This window comes from Ursus americanus, chromosome 20 (assembly GCF_024610735.1).
Source record: "Ursus americanus isolate L20-20 chromosome 20, mUrsAme1.1.p, whole genome shotgun sequence".
NCBI lineage: Eukaryota > Metazoa > Chordata > Mammalia > Carnivora > Ursidae > Ursus > Ursus americanus.
In genome coordinates, this window is record NC_142146.1 from 33,703,299 (window position 1) to 33,729,950 (window position 26,652).

The 26,652-nt window shown below is 37.7% G+C and overlaps 2 protein-coding genes across 5 annotated transcripts in view; both read left to right on the forward strand.

Annotated features, from left to right (window-relative positions):
- The window catches only part of NCK1 (NCK adaptor protein 1), an 87,290-nt gene extending 61,801 nt beyond the window's left edge, over positions 1-25,489 (forward strand). For all 4 annotated transcript variants that reach the window (XM_045791834.2, XM_045791835.2, XM_045791836.2 and 1 more), the window contains 2 exons: positions 11,337-12,049; positions 14,290-25,489. In XM_045791834.2, the coding sequence (XP_045647790.1) occupies positions 11,337-12,049; positions 14,290-14,484 (908 nt within the window). In that variant the 3' untranslated portion in view covers positions 14,485-25,489. The remainder of the gene's footprint in view (positions 1-11,336; positions 12,050-14,289) is intronic.
- Positions 25,490-26,049: 560 nt separating this feature from the next.
- IL20RB (interleukin 20 receptor subunit beta) overlaps positions 26,050-26,652 on the forward strand; it is a 42,027-nt gene continuing 41,424 nt past the window's right edge. Inside the window, 2 exon segments of the mRNA XM_045791839.2 lie at positions 26,050-26,210; positions 26,213-26,299. Of these exon segments, the coding sequence (XP_045647795.2) occupies positions 26,186-26,210; positions 26,213-26,299 (112 nt within the window). The 5' untranslated portion in view covers positions 26,050-26,185.

A 26,652-nucleotide genomic window follows, 5' to 3' on the forward strand; every position in this document is an offset into this window, starting at 1 on the left:
TTAGGAAGATTGTGGAGAACTAACTATGAAGTTGAGAATAATTTAGAAAAGTTAATACCTTGATCTGGGGGAGCCTGCTTGTTGTGGGTGAGCTCATTGTTGGCCGATTATAATTGAGAAATTAAGAGATGCTGATATTTTACATTTGTATAATTTCATAAAGTACTTTTCCATGTATTCTCTCATTGGTAACAGAAGATAGGAAAGACCATTTTTTAGCAATAGAGACAAAGGGCAATAAGCAGTTTTTTCTCAAAGAATTGTAAGCAGGGGAGAAAAAAGCAGGCTTTCAATTATGCATGCATTTGTCAGTCATGCACTTGATAAACATTAATGGAACACTTAATATGGGCCAGTCGGTGGGGATAGAGAAGTGATTAAAAACATGGTGTTTGTTCTCATAGAAATAAATATTGGTATACAGAGGTTCAAACATTGCCTTAAAAATATTTACAAAGAACAGTAGTGGCACAAAAGAGAAATACATCTGTTCTCTTTTGGTGAGAAGATACCTTGTTTGAGTCTTGAAGAATAAGGGTGGCTTGTGTTTGAGGTAAAAACAACAACAAACCATCATGTGGCATTTGGAGGTGGGGTCTTTCAATTGATTACGTCATGAGGATGGAGCCATTATGAATGGGATTAGTGCCTTACAAGAGACTGCCTCTCCTCCTTTGTTCTTCTCAGAGTCCTCCCCAGAGAACTGCCTCTCCTCAGGAGACAGCAAGAAGGTGACTGGAAACTTAATCTGTCAGAGCCTTGATCTTGGGATTCCAAGCTTCCGGAACTATGAGAAATAAATGTTTAAGCCAAAAAAAAAAAAAAATCATGAGCAAAGGCTCAGAGTCTTGCAAGGGCCTGGGTTTTTTGGGTACTGAGGAGCTTATATGCCTTGGCGTATGAGGTTGAAGAAATGCTCACGAGATCACAGAGGGCTTTGTGTTGCATAGGAAACAAATATTCTAAGCTTATGTTCTTTTCCCTAAAATATTTCTGGTGTCTGAGATTAAAATAGGTTGTTTTTGGTGTTTTCCTACTTGGAAGTTTAATGGGTGGGTCTGTCCAAAAATTCTCATTCTTTTTTTGACAATGTATAATTAGTCTTGGGCATCTTTTTCAGAATTAAAAAAAAAATCATTTTGGAACTAGCCTTTAATTTCAAGTTTAAAATTTGTATTTGCTTATATCACTCTCAATTTTAATCAGTCTAACATTGAGAATCTGATGAATGCACAGTTCTAAATTGTATAGGAAATGCAAAAGATCGGTGAGACATGGAATGCTCTTCCTTTCGGGAAGCTGATGGTTATAGGAGATGAGCTTAAAAGACAAACACAAGAAATGCTGTGATACAAGTACCTGAGAAGCAGAAGGTGCTAGGGTGCTTTAACAAGGAGAGCTAACATTATTGGGGAATGATAATGGGAAATGAAGGATGTTGGAAAACACAAAATGAAAAGTGAGTTAAATAAAATTGTTATTTGAAATGGCACTTCTTGAATGGGTAGGTTTTTGATAGGCAGAAGTATTTTTTTTTAAGATTTTATTTGCTTATTTACTCATTTACTTATTTATGTATGTATGTATGTATGTATGTGTCAGAGAGCGAGAACACAAGCAGGGGGAGCAGCAGAGGGAGAAGGAGAAACAGACTCCCTGGAGCCTGATGCAGGACTCAATCCCAGGACCCCAATCATGAGCTAAGCCTAAGACAGATGCTTAACTGACTGAGCCACCCAGGTGCCCCAGTAGGCAGAAATTTTAATAAGGTTTTAAGAACAAACTAGCAAACAAGGCAATAAAATCCTGAAGGTTGAAATATTATTTCTTCAGGGGTTTTTAACCGGCCCGTTTTTATTAAGATTTAGGATAGTTTCATTGCAGGGCGTTATGGAAAGAATCTTTTATTTAACAATTACTATATGTACTGTTCTATTTTATTCACTTTTTAAAAATTTATTCGCTTCTTAGAGCACTGTGACAGAAAGTGTGTTTTCTCCATTTCCAAGCTCAGAAAAGTGAAATAGTTTGCTCAGGTTTCCACAGTAAGTGGTATAGCTGGGATTTGAACCCAAAGCGTCATTCAAAGTCTGTGCTGTTTTTTTGGGACACCCAGGTGTGTCAGTCGGTTAAGCATCTGCCTTCAGCTCAGGTCATGATCCCAGAGTCTTGAGATCGAGTCCTGCATTGGGCTCCCTGCTCAGCAGAGAGCCTGCTTCTCCCTCTGCTTGCGCTCCCCCTGCTTGTGCGCACGCGCGTGCCCTCTCTCTCTCTCTCTCTCTTCCGTGTCTGTCTTTCTGTCAAATAAATAAAATCTTTAAAAAAAAAATTACAAACTCTTTGCTGTCTTCAGTACTCTACCATAAGCCGAGAAAGGAAGAGTGAGGACATTCCGGAGAGAGGGCTATAGATTCTAGGAAGAGTATTTCTCTTAATTTGGTAGTCAATAAAGAACCACTGTTGACTTCTGAGCAATAATATCGTGTGACTACAACTGTATTTATGGATGATGGGTTGGAGCAGGACACATTGAATTAGTAAGAAAACTAGTTTAGAGGGTTATCGAAGACTCAAACGCAACAAAATGGGCCTGAAATAGCATGGGAATAGTGGGAATGGAAAGTGTTGGCAGAAAGGAAATAAGGATTTGATAGGGGAATCTTTTAAGAAAGAAAATTTTTATGAGGTAAAATTCATATAACAAAATAATCATTTTGAAGTGTGCATTTCAGTGGTATTTAGTATACTAACAGTGTTGTGCAACAATCACATCTGTCTAATTCCAAACCATTTTCATCACCCAAGAAAACCCCATTCCCATTAAGCAGTCACTCACCATTATACCCTCCCTTCATCCCCTGGCAGTTGCTAATCTGCTCTCTGTCTGTATGAATTTACCTATCTGGCTGTTTCATGTAAATGGACAATATGTGATCTCTTGTGTCAGGTTTCTTTCAGTAGGCATCCCGTTTTTGAGGTTCATCTATGTTGTAGCATGTGTCAGTACTTCATCCCTTTTATGGCTGAATAATCCATTATATGGATATGTACCACATTTTGTTTATCCATTAATCTGTTGATGGACATTTGGGTTGTTTCTACCTTTTTGTTACTGTGTATAATGAAGCTATGAACATTTGTGTACAAGTATTTGAATATGTGTTTTCAGTTCTTTTGAGTATATACCTAGGAAGGGACCGTTAAATTGTTTTCCACAGCAGTTGCACCATTTTACATTTTGATCAACAGTGTAGGAAGGGTTCCAGTTTTTTCCATATCCCCATCAATACTTGTTATTTTCCTTTTTTTAGTTTGGTTTGGTTTTGTTATAGCTATCCTAATAGGTATGAAATGGTATTTCATTGTGTTTTGATTTGCATTTCAACAAAGATGGTGAACATCTTTTCATGTGTTTTGGGGGCATTTGTATATCTTTGTTGGGGAAATGTTTGTTCAAGTCCTTTGTCCATTGTTGAAATAGGTTCTTTTGCTTTTGGGTCATAAGAGTTCTTTGTATGTTCTGGATATAGACCGTAGACTGTAAATTTTTCTTTTTTTAATTGCTTGTGCTTTTGGGGTCAAATCTAAGAATTCATTGCTAACTCCCAGGTCATAAAGATTTTCCCCTGTGTTTTCTTCCGATAGTTCTGAAGTTTTAACTCTTATATTTGAATAATTGATCCATTTTGAGTTAATTTTTGTTTGTTGTGCGAAGTAGGAGTCTAGCTTCATTCGTTTGCATATGGATATCCATTTCTCCCAGCACCATTTGTTGAAGAGCCTGTTCTTTCCTCCATTAAATGGTTGTGGCACCCTTGTCAAAAATCAATTGACCATGGATATATTGAGTTTATCTCAGGACTCTCAGCTCTATTCTTTTGGTCTATATGTCTGTCCTTTTGTGCTAGTGCCATACTGTTTTGATTACTTTGTGGCTTAGAAGTGAATTTTGATATTGGGAAGTGTGAATTCTCCAGTTTTGTTTTCATTTTTTTCATTTTCGGGGGTGGCACAAAGGGAGAGAGAGAGAGAATCTTAAACAGGCTCCATGCCCAGTATGGAGCCCAACACGGGGCTCGATCTCACAACCCTAAGATCATGACCTGAGCTGAAATCAAGAGTCGTTGCTTAACAGACTAAGCCAACCAGGTGCCCCATTGTTTTCATTTTTTAGAATTGTTTTGGTTATTTGGTGTCCCTTGCAATTCCATATGAATTTTAGAATCAGCATTTCCATTTCTGCAAGAAAGGAGTATTGGAACTTTGATAAGGATTACATAGAATCTGTGGATCACTTTGGATAGTATTGCCATCTAAAAATATTGAACCCCCATCCATAAACCTAGGATGTCTTTTCATTTATTTAGGTCTACTTTAATTTCAGCAATATTTTGTAGTGATCAGTATACTGGTCTTGTACCTCCTTGATTAATAAATTTAACCTCTGTATTTTATTATCAATGCTATTATAAATGGAATTATTTTATAAATTCTCTCTTCAAATTGTTTACTGCTAGTATATAGAAATGCAACTGGTTTTTGTGTGTTGATTTTGTATCTTGGAACCTTGCTAAATTTGTTCTAACATTTTGTGTGTGTGGTTTTTTTTAGGATTTTCTGTATATAAGATCATGTCATCTGCAAATAAAGATTATTTTACTTCTCCCTTTCTTGCTTGGATCTCTTTTATTTCTTTTTCTTGTCTAATTGCCCTGGCTAGCACTTCCAGTACATAGAAGTGGCTGAAAGGGCATCTAGGTCTTGTTCCTGATCTTAGCTTTCAGTCTTTTACTATTGAGTGAGACGGTAACTGCAGATTTTTTTTTTTTTAAATAAATGCCCTTTATGATGTTGAGGAAATTCCTTTGTATTCCTAGTTGGCTGATACTTTTTTATCATGAAAAGATGTTAGATTTTATCCCCAGTGCTTTTCTACATCAGATGAAATCGTTGTGTGTGTGTGTTTTTCCTTCCTTATATTAATGTGGTATATAATACTGATTTTCGTATTGTTGAGCAGGTGAACTACTTTTCCATTCCTGGAACAGATATCCCTTTGTCATGATATATGCTGCTATATTGTTTGTTAGTAGTGTGGATGATCCCTATTTTTTGCAGATTCCGTATTTGTGAATTTGTCTACTTGCTAAAATCTATTTGTAAGCCCAGATTGATAACTGTGGTGCTTTTGTGGACATGTACAGAGTGGCAAAAATTTTGAGTTGCCTGATGCACATGTTGCCAGCCGACATTGAACAAGGTGATGCTCTGCCTTTTTGTTTCAGCTCTCATATTGTAAATAAATGTCCTTTATTCATTCTATTTAGTGCCATGGTTTTCTAATTGGTGTGCTTTTTTTGGTTTATCCATGATTTTGCTGTCTAAAGTGCCCCCCCCCCAAGTCCTGAAGTATTATCTTGTATTCCTAAGTGCAGGAAAGGTGTGATTTGCCTCATGTGAAAAATACATGTTAGGTAAGCTTCATTTAGGCATGAGTTACAGTGATGTTGGCCATGAGTTCATTGTTAATTAATATCTTATATTAAATAAAGTATTTTTAAAGGGAGACCCACGTGAAACAAGGTTGTGTATTGCTTGGTTGACAGAAATGTTGTGAACAGAGGCTTGCAGGACCTAACCTGGTATTTCATGGTAACTTTATTGAATGTAACTACCGTAAACAGCAAGAATTGACTATTTTGTGGAGGAATTTGTAATCTGTATTCATAAGGGATATTGGTCAATACTTTTCCTGTGATATCTTTATCTGGTTTTGATATCAGGGTAATGCTGACCTCATAGAAGGAGTTACGAAATGCTTCCTCCCTCCCATTTGAGAAGGAAATGTTTGTTAGAATTCATAAGTTAAGTTACCCAGTCCTGGACTTTTCCTTACTGCAAAGTTTTTGGTTACTGATTCATTTTTTTAACTTGTTATATGTCCGTCCAAATTTTCTATTTCTTCTTGAGTTTGTCTCTTTTTAGCAATTTGTTCATCTAAGTTATCTAATTTATTAGTGTAAAGTTTCATAGTGTTCTGTTCTTTTTTTCTTATTGTATTTCTGTTAGGTCTCTAGTAATATCCCACTTAATTTCTTACTTTAGTAAGTTGAGTCTTTTGTCAATTTTGCTGATATTTTCAAAAACTAACTTTTAGTTTCATTGATTCTTTGTTGTTTTTGTGTTCTTCTTGTGTTTATCTCTGCTTTAATCTTTATTTCCTTTCTTCTGCTAGCTTTGGGTGTAGCTTGATCTTCCTATAGTTCCCTAAAGAGTAAAGTTAGGTTATTGATTTGAGTGAGATCAATTTTCCTTTTTTTAAAAAAAAATTCCTATTTTATTATAGGCTTTTAGAGCTATAAATTTCCTTCTGAGCACTGCTTTTGCTGCAGCCTGTAGGCTTTGGTATGTTGTGTTTTCATTGTCATGTGTTTCAGAGTATTTTTTAATCTCACCTGAAATTTCTTCTTTGACCTACCAGTTGTTTGAACAGTGTGTTAATTAATTTACATATATTTGTGAATTTTCCAGTTTTCCTTTCTGTTAATTTTTAGTTTCATTCCACTGTGGTCAGAGAAAATACTTTATATGATTTCAGTCTCTTTAAATGTATTTAGACTTGTCTTGTGGGCGAACATGTGGTTTATCTTGGAGTGTTCAGTGTGCACTGGAGAAAATTGTGTATTGTGCTGTTGTTTACCAGTGTTCTTTTTTTTTTTTTTTAAGATTTTATTTATTTATTTGACAGAGATAGAGACAGCCAGCGAGAGAGGGAACACAAGCAGGGGGAGTGGGAGAGGAAGAAGCAGGCTCATAGCGGAGGAGCCTGATGTGGGGCTCGATCCCATAACGCCGGGATCATGCTCTGAGCCGAAGGCAGACGCTTAACCGCTGTGCCACCCAGGTGCCCCTGTTGTTTACCAGTGTTCTATATGTCTATTAGGTCTAATTGTCTTATAGTATTTTTCAAGACCTCTATTTCCTTAATAAATTTTTGTCTAGTTCTCATTATTGAAAAGTATTTAAAAGTCTCTAACTGTATTGTAGAATGTCAGTTTCTTCCTTTAATTCTGTCAGTTTTTGCTTTATATGTCTTGGGGCTCTCTTGTTAGGTGTGTATAATATTTGTAATTGTTATATCTTCTTGATGGATTGACGCTTTTATCAATATATAATGTCCTTCCTCGTCTCCTGTAACAACTTGTGTCTTAAAGACTACGTTGTCTGATACTAATACAACCACCGCAGCTCTCTTTTGGTTACCATTTTCATGAAATACCTTTTTCTGTCCTTTCACTTTCAAACCTGTTTATCTCTGGATCTAAAGTGAGTGCTTATTGATAGCATAGAGTTGGATCTTGTTTTTAAATCCATTCTGCCAATCTCTGCCCCTTTAATCCAGTATTTTAATTCACTTAGCTTTTTAAAAAGATTTTATTTCTTTGTTTGTCAGTGCGAATTCGCACAAGCAGGGGGAGTGGCAGGCAGAGGGAGAAGCAGGATCCCTGCTGAGCAAGAAGCCCGAGGCAGGACTCAATTCCAGGACCCCCGGATCAGGACCTGAGCCAAAGGCAGACGCTTAACTGACTGAGCCACCCAGGTGTTCCTAATTCACTTACATTTAAAGTAATTACTAATAAGGAAGACCTTTTGCTCTTTTGCTGTTTGTTTCCTATATGTCTTAAGCCTTTTCTCCCATTAATTCTCCTATTACTGCCTTCTTTTGTAATTTTTTTCTGATGTACCATTTTCCCTTCTCATTTCTTTTTCTATATTTTTTTAGTTTTTTTAGTGATTACCCTGAGAATTACAATCAATATCTTAACTTTTCTAACAATCAAATTTGAATTAATGCAAATTTAGCTGGTATACAACACTACTCTTTTACAGTTCCATCTTTTTTTTTAAGTTTTTTTTTTTTTATTTTAGAGGGCAGAGGGAGAAGAGAGATTCTTTTTTTTTTTTTTTCCTTTTAAGATTTTATTTATTTATTTGAGAGAGAGAGAGAGAGCAAGCATACAAACACAGGGAAAGGGAGAAGCAGACTCCCTGCTGAACAGAGAGCCCAGCGTGGGGCTCGATCCCAGGACCCTGAGATCATGACCTGAGCCAAAGGCAGACACTTAACTGAGACACCTAGGTGCCCTGAGGAGAGAGATTCTTAAAGCAGACTCCACAGTTGAGCACAGAGCCTGACTTGATCTCATGATCCTGAGATCATGACCTGAGTTGAAACCAAAAGCTTAACAGACTGCACCACCCAGGCACCCCTACAGTTCCATCTTTACACATTGTGTGCCCATTAACCTAGATTTAAAATTATTGTTTTATACATTTGTATCTTAAATCATACAGGAAAAAAGGAGGATTTACAAGCCAAAAACACAGTTTTACTGGCTTTTATATTTATGAATGAAGTTACCTTTACTATTGTTCTTTATTTCCTCATATGGCTTCAAGTTACTGTTTAGTGTCTTTTCATTTTAGTGTGGAGGACTTTCTTTAGCATTTCTTGTAACACAAATGTAGTGTGACAAACTCCTTCAGTTTTTGTTTTAGGAGTGTCTTAATTTCTCCTTCAGTTTTTTTTTTTTTTAAGATTTATTTATTTATTTATTTGACAGAGAGAGACAGCGAGCGAGAGAGGGAACACAAGCAGGGGGAGTAGAAGAGGAAGAAGCAGGCTCCCAGCGGAGGAGCCTGATGTGGGGCTCGATCCCAGAAAGCCAGGATCACGCCCTGAGCCGAAGGCAGACGCTTAACGACTGCGCCACCCAGGCGCCCCTCTCCTTCAGTTTTGAAGGACAGTTTTGCTGGGTGTAGAATTCTTGGTCCACAGTTTATTCTTCTATCGTCAGATTCTATCCCCTTCTTAGGGTTTTTGTTGCTTCTATAGGTTTTTGTTTGCTTGTTTAGTGAGTGTTCTAAGCTGTTTATTTGTAAAGTCTATATTCTTTGTCATGTGTGGCTTCTGAAGTTGGTGTTCTGTCTTTTCCTTCTCAGGGTTTTCATTCTGTCTGTTCTTTGTCCCAATTGCCCATTGCCCCAGTCTGCTGCATCAGTTAAATGATTTCAGTAAAAGAATGAGAATGTTCCAGATCCAGTGAAACCAAGGCAAGCTTTTGTGCCAGTCCTTCACGTGGCTGCCAGATAGGTTGAAACCTAGAGTCACAATTCTTTGAGAATAAGGTCTGTATTGCTGTCTCTGGCATTAGGAGTGCCAGTTGCTGTCTTCAAAGCCACTACTGATTGGGGATATAAGAGATGGTAGACAAGCAATTTAAAATGCTACAGCATTCTCTTATTACAAATCAGCAGCTTTTTTCACTAATCCTTGCTGTAGTTTTTGTAAGGTTTTTTTGTTTTTGTTCTTGTTTTTTTTTGATGGATGGATGGAGCCCTAGAATTCCCTACCCTGCCAGAAATCCTTGATATGGAGATTTTTCACAGTATCATTAACCACAAGTAAGGAAGTTGGGAGGCTGGGAGTTGATTTATGGGCATGGGTGAGGTTATTTTTATTTGGACTTGAGTTGTATTTGAGGTGCTAGTAGTACAATCTGTAGATGTCTGGCGACAGTTGGAATCATAGTGCTTGAATTCCAGAGAGAGGTTAGACCTGCAGAGAGACCTTGGAACCTATACAGAAGTTATAGAAAATAAAAGTATAAAATACCCTTGAAGTAGAAAGGAAGTCCAGGCATCATATCTTGGGAAACACTTTCAATTGAGGAATCTGTTCACCTTTTCATTCAGCAAACATTGACTTGTTCCTATTGTGTGGGTGCAGGAGATACAAAGGTATTAAGATCCAGTTTTCTGCCTTCAGGAAACTCACTCTCATATTAAAGAAGGAAGACAAAATAAGTATGATACAATTTTATAACAAGGTTTAGAGAAGCTTAGAGGGACAGAAGAATATCTAAACAGGTCAGGAGGTAAGAGAGGAGACTCTCAGGGGAGTTAAAGGAGAAAACAGAATAATCTATGATCTTGGTTGCTGCATAGAGAGTTTGAAAAGAATGAAAGGTCTAAAAGATACTGATTTAGCAGTAAAGAGATGACACAGTTTTTATAAGAATGGTTTAATTGAGTAGTTTGGTAGAATGGTAGAGATTAAAGGACCAGATCATAAGGAGTTAGGAGTGAGTGAATGGTGAAGTTGAAGGAAAAAATGGAGGCAACTTTTTAAAGAATGGTAGAGTTCAAAAGGAGTAGTAGGATTGAAGTAACTTTATTTTGGAATAGAAGTGATCTGAGTATGTTTTTAGACAGTAGAAAGGACTGAGTAGGAGGGAAACAAGGATGGCCAGGAGTCCCAAAAGAGGCAGGAAAGCTGATATTTAAAAACCCAGGAGGATCAGAGATTGGAAACTTGCATGAAGAAAAATAGGGTGGAAGAAAGAGTTCCGAGATTGTGTGAAGGTACAAGAAGTTTTATATAGGAATGCCTCCAGTTTCTCAGTAAAAGCAGAACACAAAATCACATGCTAAGAAATGATCAGCAGTGAAAACACATGACAAAAATTGACGTAGCTTACATTTACTTGTCATGTGTTTTCACTGCTGATCATGGTACATGTGGTGCTTTTCTCGTTTCTTTCAACAAATATATTTTAAGCATCTCCTGTGTACTAAGCGCTGTCTAAGATCTTTGGTGTTATATCTGTGAACAAAGTAAACAAAAGTCCCTGCTCTTCTGGAGCTTGCATGTGAATAGGGTGAGGGTAGACAAACAAGGAAATCATGTAGTATTTTAAAATAAACATAATGAGGTAAATAGAGCAACATGGATCTGGGAACTAAGAAAGCAAATGGAAGGATTACCCAGACATAACTACAGTCTTATGTTACAAAGAAGTTGTAATTTATTGTTTTATTTCTGTACAGCTAGTTGCAGAATTAGGTTGATAAAGCAAGACAAGAATAGGGGACTTTATGTACTTAGATTGTAGATATGAGAAAAATAATCTATATTTACATTTGGAAGAAATTTTGTTAAATTTAGGAAAACTGTCATTATATTATACAATTATCTCAACACCTTTGAGAGAAAAGATGAGAAGGTAAACTGTCACACAATAACTGCATTTACATGTTTGGTTATGAGAAGAATTTGTGAAGGAAGTCAAAAGGTACAAACTTCCAATTAGAAAATAAGCAAGCCAGGAAGATGTAAAAGAAAGGAAAAAAAGAAGAAAGAAATTAGTTACCTAAGTTTAAAGGCTGAAGAACTACAGAGGTGAAGATCCTTTTTTAATAATGAATAAATTGGGTTTTTTGGTTATCATTATCTTATATTTATATTCTCTTATTACTCTTTTTTATGTGAACAGGCATTGGAAAAGTGAAAAGAAAACATAGTGTGCCAGATTCTGCATCTCCTGCTGATGATACCTTTGTTGACCCAGGGGAACGTCTCTATGACCTCAACATGCCTGCTTATGTGAAATTTAACTACATGGCAGAGAGAGAGGATGAGTTATCATTGATAAAAGGGACAAAGGTGATCGTCATGGAGAAATGCAGTGATGGGTGGTGGCGGGGTAGCTACAATGGACAAGTTGGATGGTTCCCTTCAAACTATGTAACTGAGGAAGGTGACAGTCCTTTGGGTGATCATGTGGGTTCTCTGTCAGAGAAATTAGCAGCAGTTGTCAATAACCTAAATACCGGGCAAGTGTTGCATGTCGTACAGGCTCTTTACCCATTCAGTTCGTCCAATGATGAAGAACTTAATTTTGAGAAAGGAGATGTAATGGATGTTATTGAAAAGCCTGAAAATGATCCTGAATGGTGGAAATGCAGGAAGATCAATGGAACGGTTGGTTTGGTGCCAAAAAACTATGTTACCATTATGCAGAATAATCCATTAACCTCAGGTTTGGAACCATCACCTCCACAGTGTGATTACATTAGGCCTTCACTCACTGGAAAGTTTGCTGGCAATCCATGGTATTATGGGAAAGTCACCAGGCATCAAGCGGAAATGGCATTAAATGAAAGAGGGCATGAAGGTGATTTCCTCATTCGTGATAGTGAATCTTCGGTAAGTTGGTTTTCAAATAAATGGAAATAGAGCTCTGAGTATTAAAAAATAAATAGAACATTGGAAAGGTTAAGGTTCTTCCCTAAAATTAACCAGATGATAAGCTGGGACATAAACTTAGATGTTCTGAACCTAAAGTCAGTGTTCTTTCCAGTCATATTTATTTTGAATAAAATATAGCCCTAGCAGTTATAACTACACTGGATTATTTGGCCTTGTTTAATTCTGTTGGTCTTGCATTTCTGAAATATCTTCTGTTGCATTAAACTGAACTGTGGCTTCTTTATTCAGAGTAAAACAACACAATGAACTAAACTGGGAAAATACTTTTTTTTTGAGAGAGAGAGAGAGAGCATGAGTTGGCGGGAGGGCAGAAGGGGGGAGAGAGAGAGAGAGAGAGAGAGAGAGAATCTCAAGCAGGCTCCACGATCAGTGCAGAGCCTGATGCAGGCTCCATCTCACAACCCTGAGATCATGACCTGAGACGAAATCATGAGTCAGATCTTAACTGACTGAGCCACCCAGGCCACCTGGGAAAACATTTCTTAAATTGCATATCGGATGTGCGGTCATCCTTAGTAAAGGAAATCCCTAAATTAAAAAAATTAAGATTTAATTTTCTTCATAGATTGTTTGGAAGTTGGAAATCCTTTAATTATTTACCTCAAAAGCCTATTTTAATACTCACTGTATTTGAAATGCATTTGGAATAAAAGATATTTTTTTCCGATACTAGAAAAACAGTAAAAGTTTTTAAAACCATAAAAATTGAATAATAGTTATGTGGGCTCTTTCGGTTACTGTTTAGGATATTAGAATTTGATGATATCATTTCCCTTTAAAATGGTCTTTATTTTTCCTTTTAAAAGGATACCACTACTTTTCCACTTTTCAAATCATTAGTATTGGTTTTGTTGCTGTGTATGTAGTTGTACAAAAGTGAATGTATGATTGTGCAGAAGGTTGAAAGTCAGAAGAAAACCTATCTGGTGTGTGTGTGCATGTGCACACACATGCATATGGTGTGTGGGAAGGGAGGGAAGAAAGGAGGGAAGGAGAAATCGAGGCTAATTGAACTGCTTGATATGAAGTTCAGGAAATGGGGCCTGTACATAACCCCTGAGGAAGAGCAGGATCAATGATAGGGAAGAGTGGTGGCCTTTGTTTTCTGTTAGATTCCTGACTAGACCCTGCTTTCCAGGACAAACAATGGGCAAGAGGGATTAGGAAGTGAGTGACCTTAGAGCAGGTGGTAAGAGTAACCATAGGTGTAGGATGTTTCCAAAGAAGCACTTTGTCAGTAACTATATAAAAGGAGACTTTTAAACTGTTCAGAAAAGTGTTAGGTTAAAACAAAACAAAACAAAAAACCTAAGAAAGCAGTTTGATTGTAGAACACTATTTTCTTGTGGCGGGTAATTGAGCATAGATATTAGCCAAAATACACCATTATTTTTAGCAGTAGAATGTTTATTTTATTCAATTTTTTATTTACATTTAAAATTTTTTTTACATTTAAATAATTTTTTTTTAAGCAGTAGAATTTTTAAAGTAAGGTCTCAAACAGGCATATTTTGTTTGACCCGAGCAATGTTTTTTAACTCAAATTTGTTATCAGTATTTAAATACTGGGAGATTTATTATAAAAATTCAGATGACAGACTTCCTTTTAAAATTGGAAGGCCTGCCAGCATTGCCCATATTCCTACAAGGCAACAATCACAGCTAAGTGGCCATGCACTGTTCCTTCTATATATCCACCCTGTCACTTGTCTTTTTATCCTTGTAGCCATTTGAGTGTATGACCTGTCATTAGTGTCTATCATCTTTGAGAATTCAGAACATTATCTCAACAGCTCACATTAGCTCATGTTTTCTCATGTATTTCTCCAGTTGTTTGGCAGGAGAGAAGATAGCTGTTGTGCTTCAGATGTTAAACTTTAACGGATTTGCTGTGGGTGTTAGAGCATATAATTTAAGAGACTTTGGAGTCTGATTGCTTGAGTTTGAATCCTGGCTTTCTTGTTAACTAGATGGATGATTTTGAGCAACTTAGCTTCTCTTGGCCTCGATTTTCTCATCTCTAAAAGGGGTTGGAGGTGTAAAGGAGATAATCTATGTAAATAATTTAGCAAAGTGCCTAGTACTTAGCTAAAATTTGAGCACTTACTATCATTAGTCTAATATAAAAATGCTAATAGATGTCTTTCAAAATGTTTACGTGTTTTTTTCTCTTTTAGCCAAATGATTTCTCTGTATCACTAAAAGCACAAGGGAAAAACAAGCATTTTAAAGTCCAACTAAAAGAGACTGTCTACTGCATTGGGCAACGTAAATTCAGCACCATGGAAGAACTTGTAGAACATTACAAAAAGGCACCAATTTTTACAAGTGAACAAGGAGAAAAACTGTATCTTATCAAGCATTTGTCATGATAATGCTGACCAGAAGTGACTGCTACACAGCTATAATTCGTCATGTAATTGAAGACTGAGAAAATGTCAGTCCAGTCATGTTTGATTGGAAATCGCTTTCTGACCCTACATGAGAATTGACTATAATACATAAGTATTTTTATTATAACTCAGCCCATACATATATACTACATATGCAAAGCATCTGCACAAAGCAGATCCTTATCCTTGGTCTTCTGTTCTATTGTTTTCTGTTTTTTCTTTGCTTCTAATAGTAAGGTTTTATATTTTGAAAAAATGATGCAGATCAAAAGTCTTTACATGGAAGAATTTATTGGTTTATTTTTATTTCCTTGTAAGGGCACCATATTAGTCACTTCTGCAAAAGTTTCTCTTCATATAAAATTATTATATCAGTATATGGCATATACTAAAATAAATTTCTTGGACAATGTTCTTTTCTGTGACTAAATAGCAATAATAAATGGAAAATTAGAAATTATTTTCAGGTATCTGTTGCAAGCCATTGTAAATATCAAATGTTGTGTCTGCCGTTTTAAAAAATTTATTCATTGTCTTCATTGTAAAGCAAAACAAATGGGACATGCGTTTGAAAACGTATCTTTTACACTTTTAATTTACAGCTGTTGGAAACAAAAATCTCTAAATTTCTAGGATTTTTTTTTTTTTTAAGATTTTATCCATTTATTCGACAGAGATCGAGACAACCAGCGAGAGAGGGAACCACAAGCAGGGGGAGTGGGGGAGGAAGAAGCAGGCTCATAGCGGAGGAGCCCGATGTGGGGCTCGATCCCATAACGCCGGGATCACGCCCTGAGCCGAAGGCAGACGCTTAACCGCTGTGCCACCCAGGCGCCCCTAAATTTCTAGGAGTTTTTTGGGGGGGGTGCTTCTTATCTGGTTAGTCAAGAGAATAAAGCAGTCTCTGAGATACTTAGTTTTTCAAATGATAAATGAATGCTTTTGTGTTATATATTATTTTTCCCCTAGTGTTATTTTATCAGAGCATTTTGTATTGGATTATATTATTTCTGTGTCAGTGTGAAAAAAGCTGTGACCAAATGTTGGGGAAATAGGAGGCAATCAGATACTTGGCTTCCCTCTCACCTCTAAACATCAGTAATTATCAGGCATAGTATTTCTGCTATTTTCGTTTCCTCCTTCAGCTTTGTGTTTCGTTGACTAAGACACTAAAATTGATTATACCTGAGGAAAAGATGGATGTGCCAAATGGTTAGAGAAAGTGATTTTTAAAATCTTACTTTTGGAGGGTTTCTATTATGTTTTTGTTTACTAAGCAGAAGTTTGGGTGTATGGTTGAGAGGCTATTATGGAGTATTGAGTCTACTTCTGCAGGTCACAGAAGAAAACAACTGTATTTTGTGAGCTTCCTCCCCCCCACACACACATTATTAATTCTGGAATTTAAATTTAAGCAAAGTAACCTTCAATATTTTAATTAAAATACTTCCTAAAACCGTATAACTTAGTAGGAAATCATATGGTATTTTCAAAGATTTCCCCAGTGCTGCCTAAGCAAATGAATGTTTCTATTCTTTAATATGTTATAGATAAGTATTTAATACACCAAAATTACTGATGTTAAAATTGACGTCTAATTCCTGAGGTTTTGGTTTGGGTTTTTGTTTTTTTTTTTAATTATTTTAAATATTTTTTATTCTTTTAATCTTAAAAGCATTTAAAGACTTACATTGCCACTGGGTGGCAGCCCTGGCTTCTCCCACTAAGCAACAGGAGTTAGCAGATATAATTAAGACATTGATGTACAATTTTTCATTTTCATTACATCCGCTTTTAAAGCCTTTTAGTTCATATTTCATCATCTTTGTCAATCTCCCTTTGTTTATTGAGATGATTATTAGTAGACAAGTGTAATAGAAGTAAAAGTTGTGTGCTTACCTTTTTTGCTGTAAAATCACTTGAATATAAGTTGAAAATAGTTTCAAAGTGTTAAAATATGACTAGGTAGTAAACACCTTTTTATTTAAACAAACATTTGATATGCTTGCTTTTTCTCCATCTTTCTCCCCCAGTCTTCCTTTAAAAAAATTTTTTTTGTTTAAAAAAAAAAGCAATTAATCTTTGTACATAGACATGAACTGTATTTTTAGCAAACCCCACTGAGCTTATGTTAAGGATTTTGAGAAAGCAGCTAGGAATGGAGTAGCACTGGATTGCACATTTCTGTGCCATAATTAGATTTATAATAACTAGAGAGTTCCCAGATAGCCCACATGACCATTTTAACAAGTGCTGCATTTACTCATCTTCCACGAGGCAAAAGAGTTGGGCATCTGATTATTCAATAAAACAAAGCTTGAACAGTATCCAGGAGGTGAGGCAGGCAAACCAGGCTGTCAGAACTCTTCCACTTGTTAAATCAGACAAGAGAAAATGTATTCCACGCAGTTATATAAGAGGTGTCATCACTCGTCTTTTCTTTTTCTGTTGCCACATTTTTTCTTCTTTCAGATATCCTATAGTTTCTCAAGTCCTTCTTTAGTCCCTCTCCTATGCATGCACAGGTGGGCTGCAAATGCCAGGTAGTTGATGAGCCAGTAATACTGTGCTCTTATTATACTGGGATGAAAACCTCACTGGGAACTATGGAATTTTGTACTTAAAACATTTTATCAATTTTTGTAGTCTTTTTTTTTTTTTTTAAGATTTTATTTATTTATTTGACAGAGACAGCCAGTGAGAGAGGGAACACAAGCAGGGGGAGTGGGAGAGGAAGAAGCAGGCTCCTAGCAGAGGAGCCTGATGTGGGGCTCGATCCCAGAACGCTGGGATCACGCCCTGAGCCAAAGGCAGACGCTTAACGACTGCACCACCCCAATTTTTGTAAAGTCTTAAACCAACCCTTACCTCAATGACTGTTTTTATAAACACAAATTTTACTTGAAGCAATTTTCTTCAGAACTAGAACAACCTTAGAAAACATCTGCATAGCTAGCAAGTAGCAGGACTTGTATTAGAAACCAGGTTTCCTTATTCCCAGTCTGGCACATTCTGTTTGGTGACACGCTGCCATCTGTGTGCTTGTTTTATTTAGACTAAGAGTTCTGGGGGTAGACTGGGTGACTCATTTGAGTGTCCAACTCTTGGTTTTGGCTCAGATCATGAGCTAAGGGTCGTGGGCTCGAGGCCTGCATTAAGCTCTGCACTCAGCAGGGTTTCTGCTTGGGATTCTCTCCCTCCTCTTATGCTTTCGTTCTCTCTCTCCCTCTCTCTCTCTCTCACTCTCTAAAATAAGTCTTAGATTTAAGAAAACAAACTAAGAGTTCTGGGAAGGGCAGATTTACAGAAATTTTCTTCCACATATGAGGAGACACTTAGCCACCAATTTACACACAGATAACACATATAAGCCTGCCCACCCCACTTCTATAAATAACTTCTCCAAAGTTTTGGAAGAAGTTATTTGAGAACTTTATATAAGTTCAGTAATGAAAGGATGTTGTTGCAGTATCAGTTGGTCATAGGTCCTTAGGATTCAGCTGAATATGTATGAACACATACAATGTTTCTTTTACTATACACAGTAATAGGTACCTAGCACAATTAAAGACAGTGTCGCAGATATATCACTAAAAACAGGAAGGCTAACTAATCCATTGTTATAGCTTTCAGATGAGCAACCTGGGTTGGTAGAAAAAGGCCGTCCTTACAGATGTATGGCACAGAAATTATCTCCAGCTTTAATGCTCTCATTCTGTCTTCTAATCCAGAGATTGCAAAAAAGGGGCACTAACTGTCGGTGTAGGTACTTTTGTGAGAATTAGGAAAAGGCACCTCCTACCCTCCACCCCTTGCCCCAACGCACAACCAGGCTTTTTCCTTACAGGAAAGTCCAAATTTCACCACTGCCCCTCTCCCGCATCTTGGCCAGGTGCCCTGTTCAGGGTACAACCAAATAGGAATACAGTTCAGCCCACACAGTACAAAAAAAGTAATTGTTCACATTTAAAAATTGGGGAATTTCACATAAAATTTGGAGTTTTGGTTTCCCCTGAATAATTAGCTGACAGTACTGGAGTTGAATTCCCACAAGGTGACTGTTGGATAGAACCTAATGTGAATGGTCCCCTATGTTTACTAATGTACATGGTTAAAAGAAAATTGTAAAAGTCTCCTTTCCAACTCTTACCTCCCTAGTTCACATCTCCAGATGCAGTTGTTGTTAGTCCCTATCTTCCCTGTAACGTGGAGGAATTTTGGGTTAGAATCTGGAAACTGTTACTTTTCAGAAACATGCAGATGTAATATCCAAATCAACAAGTTAGGAATGTAGCATTACAACATGATTCAACGTTTCCTCTTTAATATTTTGCTCTAAGATAAGGGGCCCTTTGTATTCTTGTGTAGGTAGGTAGGTAGGTAGGTAGATAGATAGATAGATGGCTTCACAACTGTAGTCACTTTTTTCTTAAAGGACATTTGATATAAGAGAGATGACCTCTTCATTTTATGTTCTGAACAGCATCCTGTGGACTTTTTAAAAAATGCAACATTACTGCTGGGGAAAACCATTATTTGATTCTACTGTGAAGCAAGGTAGGAATCTCCTGTCTTCTGATAAGCTAGTTCTATTGGTTTAGCAAGTTTATATGACTCAACTGTCATCTTCTAAACACATGCAGACCAGCATGCTATGCAGACTCCACACCCTAATTTCTTGCTGTTACATGACCTAAACCAAGTGACCAAGGAACCGAAATACATTTTTCTAGTTTACCATCGAGGTGTTTTCTGATCTGAAAGTATACAGTTTGCCACGACTTTTTTGTTTAATGAGTAGAACCTAAATTGAGTGTTGTGAGGTTTTGAAGAACAGGAGTTTCAGTTGTAGTCGGCCATGTTCACGGAGGTAAATTTTTTAAACCAAAGTGTCTTTTTAAGATTATGTTTGCTGGCCAGAGCACTTTCATTATCAAATATTTCAGAATTGGCCTGTTGCTCACACAACAAATGTTTGACTTAGCACAAACATTTAATTTATCTACTGGCCTGGCTGATTTTTAAATGTTTCACTCAAATTACTTTTTAAGCTGTTTTCAAGGCTAGGTAAAACTGGGCTCAGTATTTTGGAATAATATAAATTTCATTTGTACTTATAACTACAGAAGACAAAGAGTAAGTTTCCTTTTTTCCATGTTTTCTGGTACCTTTTGAAATAATAATGACTTTCAAACAGGAAAACAAACATAAATAGACAATTAAAAATAGACATCTAAGATAAAGATACCTAGTTGCTTTAAATAAATCTCTGGGCTGACTGAAAGAAAATTTGTATCTGAGACTATGTAGAAAAGTTGCAGATTGCCTTTGGGTAATTATGGAGACAGTTGGGTTCCAGAGTGAGACTGAAGTGTTGTCTGTTTCAGTGGAATGATTATTGAATTGATTTGTAATCCCTGAAGAAGCATGTTGTTTCTAAGAACGTGTAATGCCAAATTTTACTTGTTTAGATACGTTCTCTAGACTATGGAAAGATGAGGATAAGGGAGATGTTACAGAAAACAAATACTGATTTCCTCAGGGCATATGCTAATCACTTGGTGCCAAGATGGAAAGAGTATTATTTGAAATGTTATATCTATATGTGTGATTGTGTGTCAGTGTTTAGCTTTTGGAGATATGTATCCATCATCCAGCCATCCAACCAACTCACCTCAAATATTTGAATGCTCAGGTGTCAGAGTTCTGAGCTAGCAATATGATACTGAAGAAAACAGACAAAGCTGTCTAAAAGCTGTCATAAAATTTATATTGCTAGTGATGAGACACCTAACGAAGCGCTCTAAAGAAAGCATAGAGCAGCAGGTTGAGGAGGTTGAGAGTGAGGAGTGGGTGTTAATTTATATAGAGTGATCAAAGAGGCCTCTAATAAAAAAAAAAATTGACCTTTGAGCATATTGTGTATTCCACTTAATAGAATCACTGATGACTGACCAGGATTAAACCAGTGGCTGAGTGAAAATAACAGCAACCATAGCCATTTAAAAATTATACTACAATCTTCACTATTACAGAGCATTGTTTCTGGTTTTCATTTTTTTTAAATTAAATAAAATGGCATTTTAAGTATAGAACTTTTAACTCAAAGGGCTATTCTGAATAAAGTTTGATTCTCCATCTTAAGAGGAGTTGTTGGGGGATGTCACATTGGGGGAAAAAAATCCGTTCTAACTACAGGAAGAAGAACTGTTTGACAAAGTTTTTAATTGATCACACCCTAAGGAAAGAATTGAGGTTAAGGAAGGTTAAATTCCTAGTGCTCTGCACTGGTGGCCAGACAATATAAACTAGGGAGGAAACTGAAAAGTATATTCAGAGGAGGTGAAAAAAGGGCGACAAGAACCCTGAAAACTAGAGCTTGAAAGTGGAAATTACATCTGGAGCAGACTCAGTGGAAGCAGGAATTAGAAGAGCATAAGACAAGGGGAATTCCCTGTGTTACTTCCCAAAAAAGAAAGAAGGAGGGAGGGGAGGGGAAGGATTGAGACTGGATTACAATTGTCCGATGTGCTAAAAACACAGGACATAGATATTTAGGAATCTTGGTAAAGGGAAGGGAATTCTGTGCTAAGTAGGGCAAGGAATGGTTATTGGGATGGAGTAATTGACCATGTATTCCATGCCAGGGCACCAGGACCTATCCTGCACTTGCACAACCCTAAGAGTGGTGGTCTCAAATTTTGTGCCCTACTGCCCCTCCTTGCTTCATTCTAGTCCCAGCCCCATGAGCTCAGAGAGCTTAGGAATCTCTTCTTTGATCATTAACCTCCTTATCCTTCCCCACTGCCTCTTTACCTTTCCATAAAAACCTTTTCTCTCCTTGCTTTTTTTCCCCATAATTAAATATCAAATACTTAAGTGGCAACTAGTGTAAATGGGAAAGAAAATTCTTATTTCTAGACTATACTTGCTTATAGTAGGAAATAGGTCCATTCTTCCAGCAGTTCATCTTCAGACGTAGATGATCCTTCAGCTCTGGAAAGCAGTAGAAACTAACCCGAGAAGTGCAGGAAACATGTTAGAGAATAGTTTGGTTTGGGCATGTTGCAATCAAGAGACCACAACCAGCTGGTGAGAAGGTATAGAAAGAAGAACCCCAAAGCCAGAAGAGGAAGGCAAGATCAGAGTGGGAGTGTCTAGGCAAGGGTAGGAGCTGGAAGGTGAGGCACAACCCTCCAGAAGTTCTCACCCAATGGCAGGCCCAAGCAGAGATGATGATCTGAGTTCCTTGAGTCATGAAGCAGTCCTGACAGGGACTGTCATTCAAAAGCTGTGGCAGGCAGGTAGCATTCCCCTTCAGTGACCCTTGAGGTGTGCTGAGTCTAAGATAGAGATTCTCCTTGCGGTGGCTTGTGAAAGCTCAGTAGTACTGCCTTGTCAGCATGGCAGATGGGCATCTTGACAGGAACCCATCCCCAAGTAGAGCTAACTATCCTAAGACCCAAGTTCTGTTGAACAACTCTCCTGCTTCCCCCATAGCATAAGTAAATGAGTGTTGTTCTGTCATTTTCTGTTTATGTACCTTTTCCTTTCCATCCTCAGTCTGTATTCCCTTTAACTTTTCGGTCCTTGAGCCTTGGCTCATGCCACTAGCCCAGTTGGAATGCTAAACTGAGTGCATCTCTCCTACCCAAATGTAAATTGGTAGATCCTTAGGATTCCATGTTGAGATTTATCTATTCCCTAAAACCTTTGCTAATCTCCGGGATCACTCACCCCACTGTGCTCCTCAGACACATCGTGGGGCAGTAAGGTGAGTGAAAAGGACTTGGAGTTAGGCAAACCTCAGTTGGAATTCCTGTCTCCATCCTTGACTAGCTCTGTGATGTACAGTAAATAAATTTCTTGGAGCCCCATGTCTTCATCTGAAAAGTTGGAAATCAAATCTGTTGTATAATATATGGAAATCTTTATAATTATGGAAAGCCTTTAGGGACAATTCCTGGCACATAGTAGATAACCAGTACACATTGACTTTCTATTGTTAGCTTTTAACATGTGGAAATTGTGCGTAGAAATGGACTTAGGATAGAGGAATTAGGAAGCCAGGACTGGGAGAACAAAAGTAAAAGTGGGGACAGATGTTGAGGCCAGGATGCATGAAGCACTCCCAAGCTGGGGTGTGTCCAGACCCAAAGGCAGAGGGGGCCAGGATCAGAAGCTGGGAGAGCAGTGAGAGACTGTGTACAAGCAGCTGGTGACCAGAGGTCAGGGCACAGATGTGGCCACTGACTCAGTACTGGGATCAAGGAGAACATGCACCAAGTGTTCTTGACCATGATGTAGTAAAAAAATATACAGCTAATATTTACTATACACTTACTTTGCCAGATCCCATTCTAAGTATACCGTCCTATTTTTAAGATTTTATTTTTAAGTGATCTCTACACCCAGGGTGGGACTCAAACCCACAACCCCGAGATCAAGAGTTGCATGCTCCACTGACTGAGCCAGCCAGGGGCCCCTGTATTTATTGTTAACATTAATATAACAAATGGTTAATACAGCATTTGTGAACACTACTGTGTTCTTGGCCCTGGGCTAATTGTGTTTTGTTTGTATTCTTTATTCCACAACTATTATGTAAGACATCATCTATTTTGTAAATGAAAAAATGAGGCTCATGAAGTTGCTTTCTTCCCATTCACATCAAAGGAGTGTACTACTTTTCCTATCCACTCCTCAGCCTACAACTATCTATCTGATGAACCAAGTTCTCCACTGAAACTCCTCTTACTGAGATTACAAATGGCTTTGCAGGTACTAAATCCAGGGGACATTTTTCAGGGATCAACTCAGTGACTCTTCTGCACTCCTCCTTGATGATTTCCCCATTCTTCACCATTTTTAGGACTACAGTTTGTTCCAGGGCTACCTCTCTGACCTATTTTTTCCTCTCTATATCTCCATTTCTTTTTTCTTGTGCCGGTTCTTCTATGTAGGTCTTCTCCAGGAACACATCTATATATCTCTTTGATCTACATAGTCTCCTTGCATGTTCTCACCCACTTCCTGGTCTCTGCTACTGCTGGAACGCTGAAGGTAGGGGAAATGGTGCCATACCCTTGACACCCATAGATTTGGGACAAAGATCTTTAACATACTTGAGACTGCTGCTCTCCATATAAGCGTGTCAAATTGAAGTGTATCAAGGTGAACACATGGAACCTTCTGTACCACCCCCAACCCTACCTAGCCTGACCTCATCTCTCCCTCCTCCTTTCCATTATTTTGATTGAGGTGCTGCCATCCACCCAGTTACTCAAACCTAGAACCTGAAAGTCATGTTTGCCTCCTTCTCCACCCTCCTAATCCACTCTGGATCTAAGAGCTATCAATTCTATCCATCTTTTGAATTTAGTCACTTCCTTCTACAGACCTAGGACAGCCTAGTGGAAGCCAACAGTATCTCTCACCTCACTGACCAACAAAGTTTATTCCTTGCCCTCCTACCTCCAGTTTTGTCCCTTCCACTGTTTTCTCCACTCTAGTCAAACTTTTTAAAGCTCCAATGCAGGGAAGAACATGATGAGATTTGAGCTTTTAACCCCTCCTTTGACCTTTATTGCTCGCAGTATACTCTAACTTCCTCAACAAAGCATTTAAAGTTGTCTGGAATCCTGGATCTGTCTACCTTTGAGCCTCATTTCTTGCCACCCAATCTTGCTCTCCAGTCGAAGGAAATTTCCTGTGGCTTCCTAAGTACACCTTGCTTGGCTAATTTTTTTCAGCATTTAACATTCAGCTTAAAAGTCACCTCTTTCAGGAAGACTTCTCTAATCCCCCAGGCTAGGTTAGGTATTTCTCCTTAATGCTCCTATATTCCTTTGTGGATATTTCTGTCACTTTATCTTCAATATTGATTTATGATTATTACCATACCTATCTTCTCCACTAGTTGAAAAGTTCTTGGTTTAAGGCAGGGACTGTTGAATTCCCAGATTCTAGTATACAGTAGGCCTTTAGTGAGTATTTGTTGAATGAATAAATAAGTGATTAACTTTCCCAAAGGTTATAATGCAAATAGGTTCTGAAACAAACGAAAATCTGTGGCACTCTAAAACCCATGTTCTCCCGCTCATGCATCCCACTAATGCTTACATCAAACAGTACAAAAAGATATACGGCACCCAAAAGGATTGAAAGCAGGGTCCCGAAGAGATGTTTGTACACCCATGTTCATAGCAGCATTATTCACAATAGCTAAAAAGTGGAAGCAACTCAAATGTTCATTGATGGATGAATGAATGGATAAGCAAAACGTGGTATGTACATACAATGGAATATTATTTAGCTTTAGAAAGGAAGGAAATTCTGTAATATGCTATAATAAGGGTGAATCTTGAGGACATTATGCTAAGTGAAATAAGTCAGTCTTAGACAAGTAATTGCATGATTCCTTTTATAAGAGATACTTAGTGTAGTCAGAATCATAAAGGCAGAAAGTATAATGGTGGTTGCCAGGGGCTAAGGGGAGGGGAGAATGGGGAGTTACTGTTTAATTGGTATAGAGTTTCAGTTTTACAAGGTGAAAAGATTTATAGGGACGGATGGTGGTGATGGTTGCACAACAATTGAATATATTAATACCACTGAACTGTACACTGAAAGAGGTTAAGAAGGAAGTCAGAAAGACAAATACAATATGATTTCACTCATATGTGGAATTTAAGAAACAAAACAGATGAACATGGGGGAAGGGAAGGAAAATAAAAGAAGAAGAGAACAGGGAAGCAAAGCGTAAGAGACTCTTAACTATAGGAAACAAACTGAGGGTTGCTGGAGAGGGGATGGGTGGAGGGATGGGGTAACTGAGTGATAGGTATTAAGGAGGGTACTTGAAGTAATGAGCACTGGGTGTTATATGTAACTGGCGAATTGCTAAAATCTACCTCTGAAACTAACAATACAGTATATGTTAATTAAATTGAATTTAAATAAATTTTTTAAATAAGAAGGTAAATTTTATGTTATGTGTATTTTACCAAAAAAAAAAAATGTTCAAAAAAAGCCCCCAAAGAAAGATATACTGCAAGGAGTCTTGGTCGTATTTTTCTCGTCCATCTTGCTGATTCCTACTCTCTCTGCTCCAAGGTAACCGATCTTGTTAGTTTCTGTATCTCCTTCCAAGTTTTCTTTTTGCAAATATAAGCAAATATAAAGCTATAATCTTCACCTTCTGACTTCTTAAAAGATATTCAAAAATTTTTTTTAACTTCTATATTTTTTCTGGAGTATGTTGCAAAAGGAGCTAGTAAGTCCCCAGCTTGAATGAACTCACAAGATGGAGACTCAGAAGAGGATAGCTATTTGAGGAGAGGGTAAAATAATCTTGCTATCTCACCACCAGTGAGGCTTCTAGGGACATCCAGGGTCCCCCAGGATACAGCCTTGATGAGCTATCTTTCCTAGGCAGATTTCTCAAGCTCCTCAGAGTTAGTTTTTCTCTGGAACTCTCCTAGGCCACTCCCTCTGATGCAATACTGGGTTTGGACAGAAAGGGGGGAGCTGCATAGCCCGCCCCTTCTGAGCCGTCTGGGCTGCCTCCTTTTTCTAGAACAATTCAGTCTTCAGGGCAGCTCAGACCTCAGCTCCAACATCTGCATTCTGAAGCAAGGATGGCTGAGATGGACCGAATGCTTCATTCTGGAAGGAAACTATGTCCCAGGTCGAGCTGAATCTGCCAACACAGACCCTCTTGTGGTTTTAGAAGAAATCTTGACAAGTCTTATCATGTGGTTTTTCTACGCCTTGATTCCTTGTTTACTCATAGGTAAGAATGAATTAGAATATAGTCAATAGCTTGGGATTCAAATATAGGTTAAGAAGGTGAAAACTACTTTAGCAGAGTTTGGAATTTAAGTATACGTGTAGAACATCTTATGTCTGTTTTTAAAAAGGTTTCTCACGTCTTAAACCTTCATCCCCACTCTCAAAGCAAAAGCCTACATTCTGTTTGGAAATCTCTTTCCTAATGATCACAGAACAAATTGGAAAGATAAAGTATCAAAACAGTCTAAAGATTAGCAGAGCTCCATGCATTTTATTATTTATCTCCTCTGATTTTAAAAGGAACAACATGGTTATCTTGGTCATTCTGTGTGTGCCTTGGAGATGTTAACTGTA